Source organism: Solanum dulcamara, chromosome 9, assembly GCF_947179165.1.
Source record: "Solanum dulcamara chromosome 9, daSolDulc1.2, whole genome shotgun sequence".
In the NCBI taxonomy this organism is placed as follows: Eukaryota; Viridiplantae; Streptophyta; class Magnoliopsida; order Solanales; family Solanaceae; genus Solanum; species Solanum dulcamara.
The window spans coordinates 57041813-57058098 of NC_077245.1; the positions used below are offsets into that span (position 1 = coordinate 57041813).

A 16286-nucleotide genomic window follows, 5' to 3' on the forward strand; every position below is an offset into this window, starting at 1 on the left:
CAGAAAAGCCTAAAAGAAATGATCACTAAATCCCACTGAAAGTATCCAGCAAAAGCTGACCTTGGTAAATCCACTTAACCCTGCTGTTATACAACCCGTGGAGGCGTGGACTAAAAAAAGAGAAATTTCCGCAATTCTTTTTATATTACATTAAAATGGGCAGTTCCTGCAGCAATTCAATAATTAATTGGTATTTCACTCTGTAAAGCATCAATCAAGTTTTTGAAGAGCCTCTTACCGATCATTGACTGTTTACTGATGGACCCTAACAATCATTATCGAAAAATAAACCAACTATAACTTTCGAAACATTTAGGAATATCAAGCCTAGGTGGACAGCCAGATGGAATCTTCAATTAAATACAATAGTCATTTGCAGAAAAAACACCAAAAGGCAGAAGCAAGGGCCAAGCCCTTAATCTTCAGTACAATCTGCTCTCTGAAAACACAATTTTAAATAAATAATCTTACTTGTTTGGTTATAATGTGAAAATGGTCGATGTGATACCATCAAGAACCATATTATATCAAGGCCAAAATGTGGACTATTATGCTTAGGATCCATCCATCTGAAGTAATATAATTATGTGACCAAAATCAAATTAAAATAGAATGGTATATAAATTAAATTTCATATATAAGCCCTTACATTCATCAATGTCATATCAATGCAAACACCACCATAGGGAGATAAAGTGTGTCCCTCAATAGAGGTAGCTCCACCATAGGGAACAATAGGGACCTGCAACAACAATTTTCTCAATCGAATTGGATGATGTAGATGAACCAAACAAGCATAAAGTCATATAAACTGGGTAGTCAAGGTTTCTGACAAATACACTTAGGGAACATATAGTTATGGACAAGTTATACATAGATTCTGTTGAATTATTGTTTTGAAAATTAATGAATATGGCAACTCAGTTAGTTGGTCGCTAAAAGCTAAAAGACAAGGTCCGGTTAGTCAGTTCTTGCATAGTGCCTGGCACTTTTTCCTGCAGGAATAGGACTCAGTTTCGCGCAAGATATTTCACAGTTTTGTAGAACCTGACCTAGAAGCTGTTTATTAATGAGTACAGGTTAGTAAGTAAGTAGAGTCATAATTGGAGTTCAATTAATGAAAAGTGTGCGACATATTTCCTTTTTTGTTTATTATCTAGATTTTGTTGAAATTTGTTTTTAGTTACTACAGTAATTTTTAGCAAAATAAGTTGTTGAGTTTAAATGAATTTGAATTTTGAAATTTCATTAGGTTGTTTGAGTTGTTGAGATATTTTAGGCTGTTTTAAATTTTAAATTATGCAGATTATGTGTTTTATGTTGGTTATTTAAAGCCCCTCAATGCTTAATAAAATTATTGAAAGCATTTGAAAGACATTTCAATCCAAAGAGAGTCATTTTAACCCTTTTTTGTTGCCCATCTTTTAAAAAAAACAACAATGGTATCATAACTTAATTGATCATACAGGATATGTGAGTTCTTTCAAAGAACTACCATACCTTTTTAACCTCTAAGTGCTACCCTTTTAACCCGTAAGGGCTATCCTTTTAACCCGTCAAGGCTATCCATTTTAACCCGTCAAGGCTACCATTTTCAACCCGTGCTTATTTTCAAAGCATAGGGCTATTTTCAACAAATATCGATGTCAAGCAACAATCTCTTTTTGAATGCCAAAAAAGTTTCCCGGATAAAAACTATCAGATTTGGTTAGCGAAAATGCAATCATATTTTATAACATATGTCATAAGTGTTGTCGTAATGGAAGAAAATACTTACAACAACATTCTACAAATCCTACAATTGTCCAAATAAAAGCACTTTCAAAAGAACTTCCACACAAGAAAATATCATAGAAGGTGTTTTTGAAGCACAAAATCAAAAGAAAAAGAAAGAAAAAGAGAAAGATCAATATCCAAAAAATGTGCAAGTTCAAAAATAACCAAAAAAATTCAACATCAACTGCTAGAGCAAAAATTGAGGAGCAGCAGTTTTTTTAATTGCAGTAACTAAAGCAAAGGAGGAGTGTTGAAATTTGTGTTTAGTTACTGCAGTATTTTTTAGCAAAATAAGTTGTTGAGTTTAAATGAATTTGAATTTTAAATTTTCGTTAGGTTGTTTGAGTTGTTGAGATATTTTAGGTTGTTTTAAATTTCAAATTATACAGATTATGTGTTATATGTTGGCTATTTAAAGCCCCTCAATGCTTAATAAAATAATTGAAAACAATTGAAAGACATTTCAATCCAAAGAGAGTCATTTTAACCTTTTTTTGCTGCCCCGTCTTTTAAAAAACCAACAGATTTAGGAGATATTATTTCCATTCAAGTGTATCCTTAACTCATGTTGCTAACTATGTGCTATATATTGTTTGTGATTGTCGTCTTGCATAATACACACTTACGTTGATAGTATTTAAAGAATACAAAGCAAAGAAGCAATTCATGTGAGCAAGATAAGAGAGATATCAAACTGAAGAACCAAGTTCAAACAATTTAAGCTACCTTCAGTTCATTAGTTTGTCTAGATCTTGTAGTAGGTGTTTGATTTGCAACCTTATTTGCTTATTCAAGAAGCATCACTGTGAGGTTTTTCCTCAGAGATCATTGTACTTTTAGGCTATGAGATTAGCTTGGAAGTAGTAGCTACAGTCGTGTTTGTAAGAAATATAGGAGAAATATTATTGAATTGTGTAAGAATAATATTACACAAAAACCCTATTTATAGACAGTATAAAACAATCTTTTTCCAAGAAGAATAATATAAACTATTCATATTTCTATTCCTATTCTAAGTAGGATTGTGTACACCTATTCTTATTCTAACACTCCCCCTCAACGTGGTGCATACAAATCATATGTACCTAGCTTGTTACAAATATAATTAATACGAGGACCGGTGAGGGATTTGGTGAAGAGATCTACAAGTTGATCACTTGGCTTCACAAACTTTGTAACAATATCTCCTGAGAGTATCTTTTCTCTGACAAAGTGACAATCAATCTCAATGTGTTTAGTCCTCTCATGAAACACAGTATTTGATACGATATGTCGATAAAACACAGACTGATAAATTCTTGAATTGCAATATTGAACTTCCCAAACCAAGTTTGAGAAGACTGTTTCGGACCATAGATTGACTTGAGAAGACTGTTTTAGACCATAGAGTGACTTACACAATCGACATACAAAGGCCACCAGACTCTCCCTGAGCAACAAAATCAAGTGGTTGCTCCATATAGTCTTCTTTCTAGAGATCACCGTGGAGAAAAACATTCTTAATGGCCAACTGATTAAAAGGCCAATGGAGAACGACAACTATAGATAGAAAAAGGCGGACATATGCTATTTTAGCCACGAGAGAGAAAATATCATTGTAACTTAGTCCAAATATCTAAGTATGCCTTCTTCTTCTTTTTTGGCGAAAGTAAATCTGAAACAGAAAGAAAACACTGCAAGAAAACTCAGATCTCTCAAAAACAATGGAATGGCCACTGAAAAATGCTCGAAATCTGGTATAAAATATATGGAACGTCTGGAAATCAAGAGATGAGTAGATCTTAAATAAGAAAGTCACCGTAAACTAGATGGAACATGCTCATGCCCTAGATTTTAGATTTGATGGATGAAAATGGTCATAATCTAAGAAATAAAACTATATGAGTAGGGTCAGAATGACGGCATGACCCTACTGAGAAAGAGAATGATTTGGTAGGATCAGAATGATGGCACGACCATACTGGAAAATAGAAATTATATAGGTAGGGTCGGAATGATGGCATGACCCTACACAAATAAGAAAGTAGTCATCGAAAAAATGGCACGGTGCTACGCAAATCCGATATGAAAAAATAGTCACCGGAAAGATGGCACGGTGCTACACAAATAGAATATGAGAAAGTAGTCACCAGAATGATGCACGGTGCTACACAAATAGATATGAGAGAGTAGTTCAAAAAAATGCACGGTACTACGCAAATTAAATATGAAAAAGTAGTCACTGAAAAAGATGCAAGGTTTTACGCAAATTAGATATGAGAAAATAATCACCGAAAAGATATACGATGACCCAGACTTTTGCTAACATAATCATTGGCCAGACGGGCGGCATGTATAAGTAATAGCCACCCGCCAGCAGCAAAATCTCTTTAATTCTTTACCAAGATCGTAGAGGCTCTGATACCATGTGAGAAATATAGGAGAAATATTATTGAATTGTATAAGAACAATATTACACAAAGACCCTATTTATAGATACTATAAAACAATCATTTTCCAAGAAGAATACTATAAACTATTCATATTTCTATTCCTATTCTAGGTAGGATTGTGTAAACCTATTTCTATTCTAACAGTGTTGATTGTAGGTTGTCGAAGGAATTGGTTGGACAGTTCTAAGCACCAAGTTCTCTTACTTAAAGTTCAACCTGTGGGCGTTTTTGTATGCAAAATTTTAATAGGTCGAACTATTAAGACTAGTCAACCCCACCCCCTCTCTTTAGTGTCTAAGTGGTGTACCAAACTAATAATTGGGAAGTGGTTATCTAACATCTTGTGTGGATGGTTGTTACCTACTGTATTGTATTGTTACTTTAAATACAATGTTTGTTTTGATAACAACTTAAATTTTATTGTATCGTATCGTTAAATTCATCTTTATGTAACGATGAAAGATCCCATTTTATGTAACGACCAATTTGGTGTGGCTGTGTTGTTACCTTTTTCCTCATTTTGCCTTTATTTATTATTTAATAATCTTATTTTATCAGTTATCCTACTTTTTTATAATAACTCTACCCTATATCCTACTTTTCTTTATAATATAATAGGTTTATCCTTCAAATTGTTGATGTGTAGAACTATGTAATGACGGAAAACTATACAACTTTTTCAAACTCTGAGTTCATTAAAATAATACAGTACAATATAATACGATACATTATGAAACGATACGTAACAACATCCAAACAAATTCTAGACTAACACCTTTGAGACATCTAGAAGATGAGTGCACCACCTGGGATACATGAGGGAGTCAAGGATGGAAGACTTCCTGATTGCCAAAGAGTATGCGCTTTGGAACATTGTAATTGATGGCCCTATAATTCCTATGAAGAAAGGTGCTCAACAACAAGGTGTTCCTAAACTGAAAAATGAATACTTGTTGATCATCAAAAATTGGAGAAGAATGCAAAGGCTAAGAAGATACTTATTTGTGACTTGGTCCTGATGAATACAGTAAGCTATCTGCATTGCACCAATGCTACGCGGATCTGGAATGCTCTTCAAACAGCCCATGAGGGAACCAATCAAGTGAAGAAGTCGATAATGGGGTTACTCATGCAGAACTATGGAACTATAAGCTACTATTCCCTGTGAAAGATAATGAGCCCATTCAGGACATCGTCACAAGGTTTACAATGATCACTAATGAACTGAAATCACTTGGTAAAGAATTTAGGTCTGAAGAACTGATAAGTAAGATAATGGGGATTCCTACTCCTCCATGGAAAAATAAGGTCACCGTCATCCAAGAAGCAAAGGAGTTAGATAAATCACCTAGGATGAACTTATTGAAAATATGAGAACTCATGAGATGAGAAATTTGGAACTGAAAAGGGAAGAACCAAACAGAGATAAAGGCATGATCCTCGAAGCAACTGAAAGTTATGGTTCTGATATTGATGAGCAGGATATTGTCATTACGGCCAAGAAATTCAAAAGGTTCACGGAAACCTAAGGAAATCTTCAGGAAAGAAAGCTCCACCAAAGCCAAGGTTCCTGAAAAGTAAACATTCAACAGATGCTACAAATGTCAAAAGCTGAATCACAGGATCAAGGACTGCTCAATATGGAAGGTTGAATGGGAAAAGAAAAGAGCTCAAAAAGAAAGGAAGGAAGGAACAACAGAAGGAAGAGGTTCCTGCCTATGAAAAATCCCAAAGGAAGTCAGCAAATGAAGCCATGAGGCAAGTTTTCTTTGCAACTTGGGAAGACGGTTCTGATAAAGAAGACGATAATGAAGCTACCAGAGTCCCTGTATCACTGATTGCTTTGATAGGCTCAAAACCTTGATTGAAAAGTGATGATGGAGTCCTTGCTATGATGGCAATGAGTGTCTCAGAAACCAAATCCAATGAGGTCACTATTTCTGAACTTAAAGAAAATCTTCATGTTCTCTCTAAGAAAGACTGATGACTTGAGAGCTTTCCTTAATGAATGAGGTTGATAGCTTGAGTGCTGATAAAGATCAATTAATAAATGATGTTTCAAGTAATAAATTTGAGTGTCAATTTCTTGAACAAAACAAAGCTGAACTTGAAAAAGAAATTAAAGATCTTAAGGAACACGTTCATGTCTTTGAAACTGAAAGTGCAGCACTCAAGCTTCGAAGTCAAAATTCAAAGGAAGTATAAGCTAAAGGAAAGCAAACAATTAGTGAGGTTCAGATTATTCTTGGAAAGGATTTGAAAACAACAGAAGATAAATTGTATGCTGAAAGTGGGAAGAATCAAATGCTTCCAAAGAATCTGAACAAAGCTAAATATGAACTTACCAGAATTATTAACTGGAACAGGTCCTCAGTGGCTCTAAACTAGCTAAACAAAAATCAGAAAATGAATAAAACGAGAACTAAATTCAGGAAACCTCTGCCTAAATTGGATCTTAAGTATGTAGAAATTCCTTCTAAAAGGTTGTGCACACACTGTGGTAAAACTGGTCATTTCAAAGATGGTTGCACAATCTTATTCAAGGAAAAATGAAAAATAAGACATATGTTCTACCTTCTTCTCATGCCCAAACCATCTCAGACTCGCCTCCTATATCTTGTCCTCCAACGAGGCCACTCTCATCTTGTCCTAGATATCTTCATTTCTAATCTTATCTTTCCTAGCATGTCCACACATCCATTTCAGCATCCTCATTTCTGTAACTTTCATCTTCTACACGTGAAAGTTCTTGACTGGTCAACACGCCGCTCCTTATAATATAATTGGTCTAATCACCACTCTATAGAACTTGCCTTTAGGTTTTGGTGGCACCTTCTTGTCATACAAGAAATCCGATGCGAGCCTCCATTTCATCCATCCTACGCCAATACAATGTGTGACATCACCGTCAATTTCCCCATTACCTTGTATAATCAAGATACTTGTAACTTCCTCTCTTTTGGATGGCCTAGGTATCAAGCCTCACTTCCACATCAACCTCACTTCCATATGTAAGTCTCTTTTCCTCTCCTTATACTGCTCAAACAATCTCCTTAAAAGGTGAATGGCTTCCATTATCAATCGCCCTGGCATGAATCCAAATTGATCATCTTATATTTTTTAAAAGATATTTTGTCAGCATATAATATTAGATTAACTTAAGATTTTATTGAATATTGAATTTTATATTTACTAATTTCTTAATAAAAACATATTTTATACATTCAAGTATTGAGAAAACAAACAATATTAATTATTTAGTATTCATATTTTAATACAACATCTTAATATTCAGATTCAAACATTAAAACTTAATGTAGATCTTAATAGTCAAATGTGTATTAAGATTAATATGTCTTAATCTTAATACAAGAAATGAGGTCATACTGTCTTATTTTATCCAATGATATTTAGACTATTATGATTAGTGCAGTATAAAAAAGAATTAGAGTAAATGTTACCATTATAAATTTTTGTAGTATCAAATAAAGAACATTTCTAGGAAAAAATATGAAATAGTATATGAAAATATGAAATCGTTGGGAAAATAAATATTACATTCACATAAAATGTTTTAAACAAATGAAAGATAACAATAAATGGCAAACTAAACGAGCAATAATATAAAGGGCATCTGGTCATTTATGTAAAGGAATGGTTAACTAAACAAACATTAATATAGAGGACATCTTCTGCATTTACGTACTGTTGTGTAAGTATTGTTAACATGTTTAGTTTTATTCACATGGAATTCGGCACAAATAATACAACATAACTAATGCAGGCATTATCAACACAAAATCCAAAAATTGCAACCAGACATCCAACTGTTAATGTAGAATTTATTTCATTGCACTTACCACATAGCATACATGCAATTTAAATGAAAGAAATTCAAGTTACTCTTCAGCAGGTATAGGACATGAAAAATAGACATTTCCATCTACCAATAAATTGCTTGAGAATACTCAAATGCTTTTTCATTGCCTTCAGTCAGAAATTCAATGCAACAAATACAAATTAAAGAGTCCGAACAGAGAATTCAGACCTTATGCATGTTACAAGACTTAACTATCTTAGACACCTCCTCCTCAGACCTGCATTAGCAAGAACAGGTAGGATGATTTATCATTATGTTTCCAAATAGATAACAGCTTCATCATGAACAATAATATCACGGTAAAAATAAAACAACTCACTGTAGCTCCACCTTGCTTAAAAAGCTAATTGTTTTATATGGAATTTGTTCGCATTAAGATTAAAAGTATTATACAAAGCACACTGATTACTTGTCCGTACCGTGTGATAGTTTGACTTACCACATCCTTCTAAGTGAGTTCAAATTGCAAAATATCACGTTTAAAATGTATAGGAGTGTGAAAAAATCTAATTTTTCATTTACTTGGAGATGCAAAGGTGGAAGGACATCCATGTTACTATTTAATATGGTAGCCAAGAAGATAACAATAAGCAAAAGTACTGTCAAATTAAAAAACTAAACAATATCTTAGAATATACGACAAATAAAAACAACGGTGTTCACCTTGAGACTAGGGGAATTCACAAGACAAACCCTCCTAACTCTCAAGACAAATCATTTTTCTTCTTCGTTTTTTTTGTATGATCTGTGGAGAGGGAACACTTGACATAGAATACATGTCAACATGCCCTACAATACCTATGTACATAGAACTTGTGGCCTAATAAAACATGAACCAAATTGCTTTGGCGGCTCAGTGGCCAACAAGGAGTTGAAAGTACATTCCACATCAGAAGCAAAGAAATTAGAATAGCAACTTTGGTTCAAAGAATGAATCTGACCTTGGATAAACTACAACATCAGGAATGTTTACTGCTTTATGAAAGCTGTTCTGTGGCTTTCCGTGAACATATCTCTCATCTTCATCCATTGTCAGGTTATCCTACATCATATTGTTTCAACATACCTTAAACCAATTACAAAACTACATTAAAAAATCCTTTATTTAGCTAAAGATTATCTGATATGCTGCTACAGGCTTGGTTAGCAGTGAAGATAATTGAAGATAATTAAATTAGTTAAAGAATTAGAAAGCATGGTATATCCTTATATTCAGGAAGCAAATTAAGGACCAAAGTCTTAAGATGTAGTATTAAATAAGTTTAGCAAAGGAAAAAATTAAAATATAATACCTGGCAAATTCCCTTCAATTCTGCTATAAGCTCTGGTGGAACTTTCCTAAGAGAACCTTTCACGGCATAATCTGTGCTACCTTTGCCACCAGTTTTCAAACTTCCAAACACATAAGAGAAAATCAATAAGTCTACATATCTAAAGGATAAGATTTATATCTTCATGCATGCATTTCACTAATGAATCAGTCAACAATGACTCAATCACTAATCAATTGAGGTCTACTATATGCATCACCTATAGCCATTTTGCTCCATTCAGGTTCATTTCATTCCAACAAACCTCTTACACTCTACGACATAGCACAAAGCATGTAACTTTCTTATTTTCTAACATGACTTTTCCATACACACTCATTTTGAATAGAAACAAAAGCAAGTGTCCTCCTTTTCAATAACCAACAAAATTTTAATAAAGCTACTGATCCACAAGGATTATTCATACATAAGCTTTAGAATAATCAAATTTCAGAATTGTCAAACCATAAAAAACAAGTGTCTCATTGGGTAGAACTCTCAGGTAATAATTCTAATTCAAAAAGGTATTTCTGACATTAGGAATTTATCAACAACAAAAAAGACTACCTTTTTGGGTCAGAAGGTGGAGCGTCATTCAGACAGAGTGAAGGGTAGCTCTGTGACTGCAGAGCAAGAGAACCAGCAGAGACAGCAAGGGCAAAAGGGAATAAAGAAGCAATCCATGATGGGATTTTCCCCTGCCCCTTTCTTGAGTAAATTACCGGCTCTGTAAGGCTAGATGGAATATGGGGCCTCTGAAAAATTGAAGTTCGTAGGTTACTGCAAATGGGTTTTGAGCAAGAACGTAAACGGGAAAACAATGAAGAGAAAGTCATAGCCAAAAGTTATTGCACACAACAATTCTGTTTTCTTGGACTCTATTGGGAAAAAAAATGTTCAATTTCTTCAAAGGAAAAAATAGATGCTTCATGGACTACTTTATCATGGACTACTTTGACTTTAGGGATAAGTGAGTATAGAACCAGCTGCGTATTGTACGGGAAGTGATACTAGTTTTGATTTTTTATCGATGAAATTTCACAAATAGCTATTATAACTATATTAATTATGTTCATTAGTTACTGTTTGCATATTTATATGTTGTAGTTATAGTTTAAGTTGTCTTATTTGTATAATTTGCGGGTTTGTATAACTCTTGGGTGAGTTTGTATAATTGAGCTATTTTTATATAAACTCAAAATAACGAATTTATACAAATACAAATATCTAAACTTTAAACAATTATAAAAATTATATTATACAAAATTACATTATGCAAAAGTTATACAAATTTTATTATACAAATTTCGAATGATACAAACGTGCGAATTATACAAACTCGAACCGTAATTAACACTAAATGTTAGTAGCGAATTGTAAATTAGAGTTAGTTTAGTTGCGACCTATCAAGTTCCAGGTCAAGTAGACCTCGAATTCGAATTATGATGGTTTCATTGAGTCCGGAACGTCGAAATTAGTAAGGTAGCATATAAAGTTTGTGCGCACGGGATTCCGAACGAATCCCGAGAGTCAATTCAAGAACTTTGAGACTTGTGCATTTTGGGTATTTTGTCGATACCTGGTGCAGCCTTCGCTTTAGCGAAGGGAGTGTCATGGAAGTGAACTCCCGCTTTAGCCAAAGGGTTGTCGCTTTAGCGAACAGGGCCACTTCACAACCTCTGCGAAAGTGAACCATGTGTCACTTAGCGACACCTGAAAGATTTTGGCCAGGAGTTTTAGGCCATTTCTCCATTTTTAGACCTTGGAAACTCATGTGGGCAATTTCTGAAGGGATTTTTTAAGGCTCTATATTACTCATTCATTATATCATGATTTTAACTTCGAATGGAGAAATTTGAACCCCAAATTTTGAGAATTTCTTCAAGAACTTCAAACTTCTTAAAATGAGGATTGTGGACTGTTTTGAATTCCGTTTTTGAAATGATTTTCTCTAATGAATTCCTAATTCTTTGAGGATCATTTTCATTCAAAAATTCTCGTATTTAAACCCCATTTTCGAAATTGAATTTTTGACTCATTTTGACCCTTTTGCCTAAATTTCATGATTTTGGTGTTGTTAGTTTCGTAATTTGATTGTAAATCACTATTTGGATCGATTGTGGTGTTTTAGAGTCAAATTGGAAGGGAAAGGCTCAAATTTGATTGACCTAATATTGATTAAGGCAAGTGAACTTCTAAAACCCCATAAATCTTGTAGATTACTTGAACTTGCTTTCGAATACGTGTTGGGGTGAAATGGGAATATTGATTGGGATGACAGACATATGATTTAAGACAAATGAAAGGTTTGGGTAATAAAAATGGACTATGTGTATGATGATTTGATTGGAAATATGAATTCATTGACTTTGACTTGTTAAGAACTAGATGAAATGCTATGGTAGCCTAAATGTGATTTGAAATTGATGAATTTGTCATTTTATCATCGTTGATTATGAGATTGACTTGGACATACTTGATCACCGATTGAAGTTAAATATGATAAAAGAGGTAATGAAATGGAGACATGATGACTTATATGATATAAATAATGTACTTATTGATGTTATTATATTATTGATAGTGTGACGTGAATTGCATTGTGAATGTGAACACTATCATTTTCTCATTATTTGTGTGAACATGTGCATTGGTTCAAGAACACTGTGATGAGACTCGATTGATATTTTTGCCGATGAGAAATGATTTCGATGGATTAGTACTAAATGTAAAATAGGGATCGGGCCACACGTCCATGGCGGGTACATGGTCCTTATGAGGCCCCCATGATTTTTGGTCTGTTATACATCGAATGTGTATCATCAAGATAAACATGCATCATCCTACGTGACATCACATTGCATTGCATTACATCTTATTTTTCATTGTGAAATTATGTATATGCCCCCTTGTGTTCTGAGATTAATTTATTTGAAACTGATATGACTTATTCGGTGATACTGATGAGCTATTATTGATCTATATGTTATATGAACTGTGTAAAGTAGATTTGGCTAATTTATTTGTAGGTTGTAGTTGAGGAGGTTTGGTTAGGAGGAAAGTAGTATTAGTATCTGCTAGATTTATCTGGTTTTCTTAGTTGGCTTACTAGGTATTGTGTTGTTTGTTACTCACTCTTTGCTATCTACACATGTGTAGGTCCTGAGTGCGGACAGTGACTTACTTTCATTTCTTTCATCCGAGGTCTATTGGATGAGACTGAGAGGTAGTTGATCGTTGCTGGCAACCTCCTTGGTTCCTTTATTTTATACCTTATTCTGTTCGAGTGAAAAAGATATTGAGACTTGTATTTATTTTAATTTCTGTATAATTAGAGACTTGCACATATGACAACTAGTCCTTTGGAGGTGTTTTAGTTGATTAAAACTTCCGCTTTTGTTTATTTATATGTCTATTTAAACCGTTTCAGCTTTTAATTTTTGTAAATGTTGGGTTTTAGGCTGACTTATCCTGTGGGAAAGGATAAGTGCCCTCACATCCGAATTTGGGTCGTGACAAAATGGTATTAGAGCCTCAGGTTCATAGGTCTTTTGTGTACAAATCAAGTCTAAGTAGAGTCTCTAGGATCGATACAAAGACATTTGTACTTATCTTCGAGAGGCTATGAAGACTGTTTAGCAAACTTCCTTTATTCATTATTTCTTATCATACATAGTTGTTATCACTAGTGTTGAGTGTCACGTATTATTTTGGCAGATACCGAGGACCAGAGCTTCAGCATAGGTAGAGAAAGGGTAATCCCCGAGGTAGTTATTGAGACCCCAGCTAAGGGTAGGGGTAGAGTCTGAGGTAAAGGTCGTGCTAGAGGAGCGACACCAGCCCGAGGACGTGCTAGAGAGGCTTCCCCAGAGCCATATGTTGAGGTTAGTGAGGACCAAGTTCCTCTAGGACTAGAAGGCACATTTGTTTCAGGATACCTTATTAAGGATGTTGGATACATTCGAGTGTTTTACTTAGGGTGCTGCAAGTATGCCACAGGGCTTCTATACTAGAGTCGGCACATAGACTCCAGAGCAGCATCAGTTTCTACTGGTTCAGGATCAGGTGGGTCAGCCACCATTGATTCTCGCACCAGCTATTGCTGATAGTAGTCGATCAGCAGTGTTATGAGTGGTTTCAAAAGATTAAACCACTATAGTTTTAGGGTGGTAGGAGCGAGGATGCTCACGAGTTCTTGACGTTGTGCCATGAGATATTAGAGTTAGTGAGCATGGTTATGCCCGGGGTGTTCGTTTCGTCGCTCTAGCTCTGTGATTCATCCAGAGAGTGGTGAAGGATGTTTATGAGGTTTAGACCAATGGGATCTCCTCCAGTAGAGTGGGGTGCTTTTGCTAGTGCCTTTGAGGATCACTTTATTCCATGGAGTGTATATGAGGAGAGTAGATTGAGATTCAAGAGTTTGACCCAGGGTGGTATATCCGTTGCCGAGTATGAGGCACATTTCTATCAGTTGTCGAGGCATCCCACGGCATTGATCCTAGATGAGGCGGAGAGAGTCCACAGGTTTGTAAGAGGATTGACTTTCTCTATTCGATCATATGTGTTTAGATCGGCCCGTAAGGGAACTTCCTTCCAGTCCATTGTGAGAACCGCCAAGGAGGCGAAATTAATGGTCAGAAAGGAGTTTAGGGACCCCTAGACGGACTATTCTAGTGGTCAATTTTGATTCGTACAGAGGCGATATTTTTTTTCAGTGCTAGAGACCCATTCATGCTTCTATGCCAGTGGTCGAGATCAGTGGATAGGTAGTCCGAAGATCTCAGAGTTCAGGCTGAGGTGGGTATGGTATTCCATCAGGTTTTTTGCAGCAGTCCTTCTACTCGAGATCTTGTTATAGTTGTGGGGATCTGAGTCATCTGATGCGACAGTGCCTTCTACAAGCTCATTCCGGGCCCCAAAGTACTTATAATGGCTCTAAAGAGGGATTAGGCGCCTCCGGCTAGAGGTCGGGGTAGAGATCAGATAGGTAGAGGTGGTAGAGCCTCTAGTAGTGGTGTTGTGATTCTGCAGGGTAGAGGTACGATTCAAGCTAGTGATGGTAGAGGAGCTCAGTGCTATGCTTTTTTGAGGAAACTCGATATTGAGACTTCTGATGCAGTTATTACAAGTATTTCCCAAGTTTTTCATTGACCTGCATCTATGTTATTTGATCCTAGATCTACATTCTCCTATATGTCTATCTATTTTTCATCTGGATTTGATTTGACTTATGATGGCATGCTTGTGCCTGTTCATATTTCTACACTCGTAGGTAAACCCTTAGTGGTAGATCGAATGTATCGATCATGTCTTATTTTTTTAGACGGATATGATACTTGGATAGAAATGACCATTCTGGGATGGTAGATTTTGATGTGATATTGGGTATGTATTGTCTTTCTCCTTATCGAGCTATTTTTGATTTTTATGCTAAGATTGTGACCTTAGCGATAGCTAGTGTCCCGTGGATTGAGTGGAAGGGTACTAGTGGTTCTTATCCTAGTAAGGTCATCTCATATATGTGTGCTCAGAGGTTGATTGATAAGGGGTCTATTCCTATTTGGATTTTATTTGGGATACCAGCAATGAGTCACCTCATATGGAATCTATTCCCGTGGTTAAAGAGTTTTCCATTGTGTTCCCTACCGATCTTCCAAGAGTCCCTCCGGATAGGGATATTGACTTTGCTATTGACTTAGAGCTGAGAACTAAGCCCATATTTATTCCTCCATATTGCATGGCTTCAGCTGAGTTAAAAGACTTAAAGGATCAATTGCAAGACTTTTTGAGTAAAGGGTTCATTCTTCCTAGTGTGTCACCTTGGGGTGTACCAGTTCTATTCTTGAAGAAGAAGGATGGGTCTATGAGGATGTGCATTGCTTATAGATAGTTGAACAAGGTGGTTGTCAGGAACAAGTATCCTTTTCCTCGTATTGATGATTTGTTTGATTAGCTTTAGGGAGCGACTTTGTTCTCTAAGATTGACTTGAGATCTGGCTACCATCAGTTGAGGATTAGGCCATCTAATATTTTCAAGACAGCTTTTTGGACCCGCTATGGCCATTATGAGTTTCTGAGTATGTCTTTTGGGTTGACTAACACCCCAACAACGTTCATAGAGTTGATGAACGGGGTGTTTCGTCCATATCTAGGCTCTTTTGTGATTGTTTTCATTGATGATATCTTGGCATATTCTAAGACAGAGAAGGATCATGTTTGTCGTTTAAAATTAGTGCTTCAAAAGTTGAGAGAGCAGAAGTTATATGCAAAGTTTTCCAAATATAAGTTTTGGCTGGATTATGTGACATTTCTAAGACACGTGGTGTCCAAGTAGGGTATTAGGGTGGATCTGGCCAAAACTGAGGAGTTAGAGGCTGGACCAAGCCTAATTCCCTAACTGAGATTTGGATTTTTGTGGTTTTGGCTGGTTATTTCAGATGCTTCATGAAGGTATTCTCTATTATTGTGGCTCAATTGACTAGACTGGCTCAGAAGGTAATAGACTTCCATTGGTCCGATGAGTGTGAGGCGAGTTTACAAAAGCTTAAGACTTTACTGACTACAACTCCTATTTTGACCTTACCCGAGGAGGATGTGGACTTCACCGTGCATTGTGGAGCTTCTAGAGTTAGTTTAGGTGGAATTTTAATACAAAAAGGGTAGGTGGTTGCCTATGCTTCTAGACAGTTGAAGGCTCATGAGAAGAACTACGCTACCCATGACTTGGAGTTAGCGGTAGTGGTATTTGTGTTGAAGCTATGACATCATTATTTGTATAGTGTGTATTTTTAGGTATTTACCGATCATTGAAGTCTTCAATACATCTTTAATCAGAGAGATTTGGAATTGAAACAATGCAAGTAAATTGAGCTACTAAAGGACTATGAC

The 16286-nt window shown here is 35.6% G+C and overlaps 1 protein-coding gene across 1 annotated transcript in view; it reads right to left on the bottom strand.

Annotated features, from left to right (window-relative positions):
* The window catches only part of LOC129903248 (D-lactate dehydrogenase [cytochrome], mitochondrial), a 49683-nt gene extending 39356 nt beyond the window's left edge, over positions 1–10327 (bottom strand). The window contains exons 1-5 of the mRNA XM_055978756.1: positions 9966–10327; positions 9381–9480; positions 9030–9130; positions 8257–8305; positions 650–742 (exon numbers count right to left, since the gene is read on the bottom strand). Coding sequence (XP_055834731.1) covers positions 650–742; positions 8257–8305; positions 9030–9130; positions 9381–9480; positions 9966–10234 — 612 coding nt within the window. The 5' untranslated portion in view covers positions 10235–10327. The remainder of the gene's footprint in view (positions 1–649; positions 743–8256; positions 8306–9029; positions 9131–9380; positions 9481–9965) is intronic.
* Positions 10328–16286: the final 5959 nt, after the last annotated feature.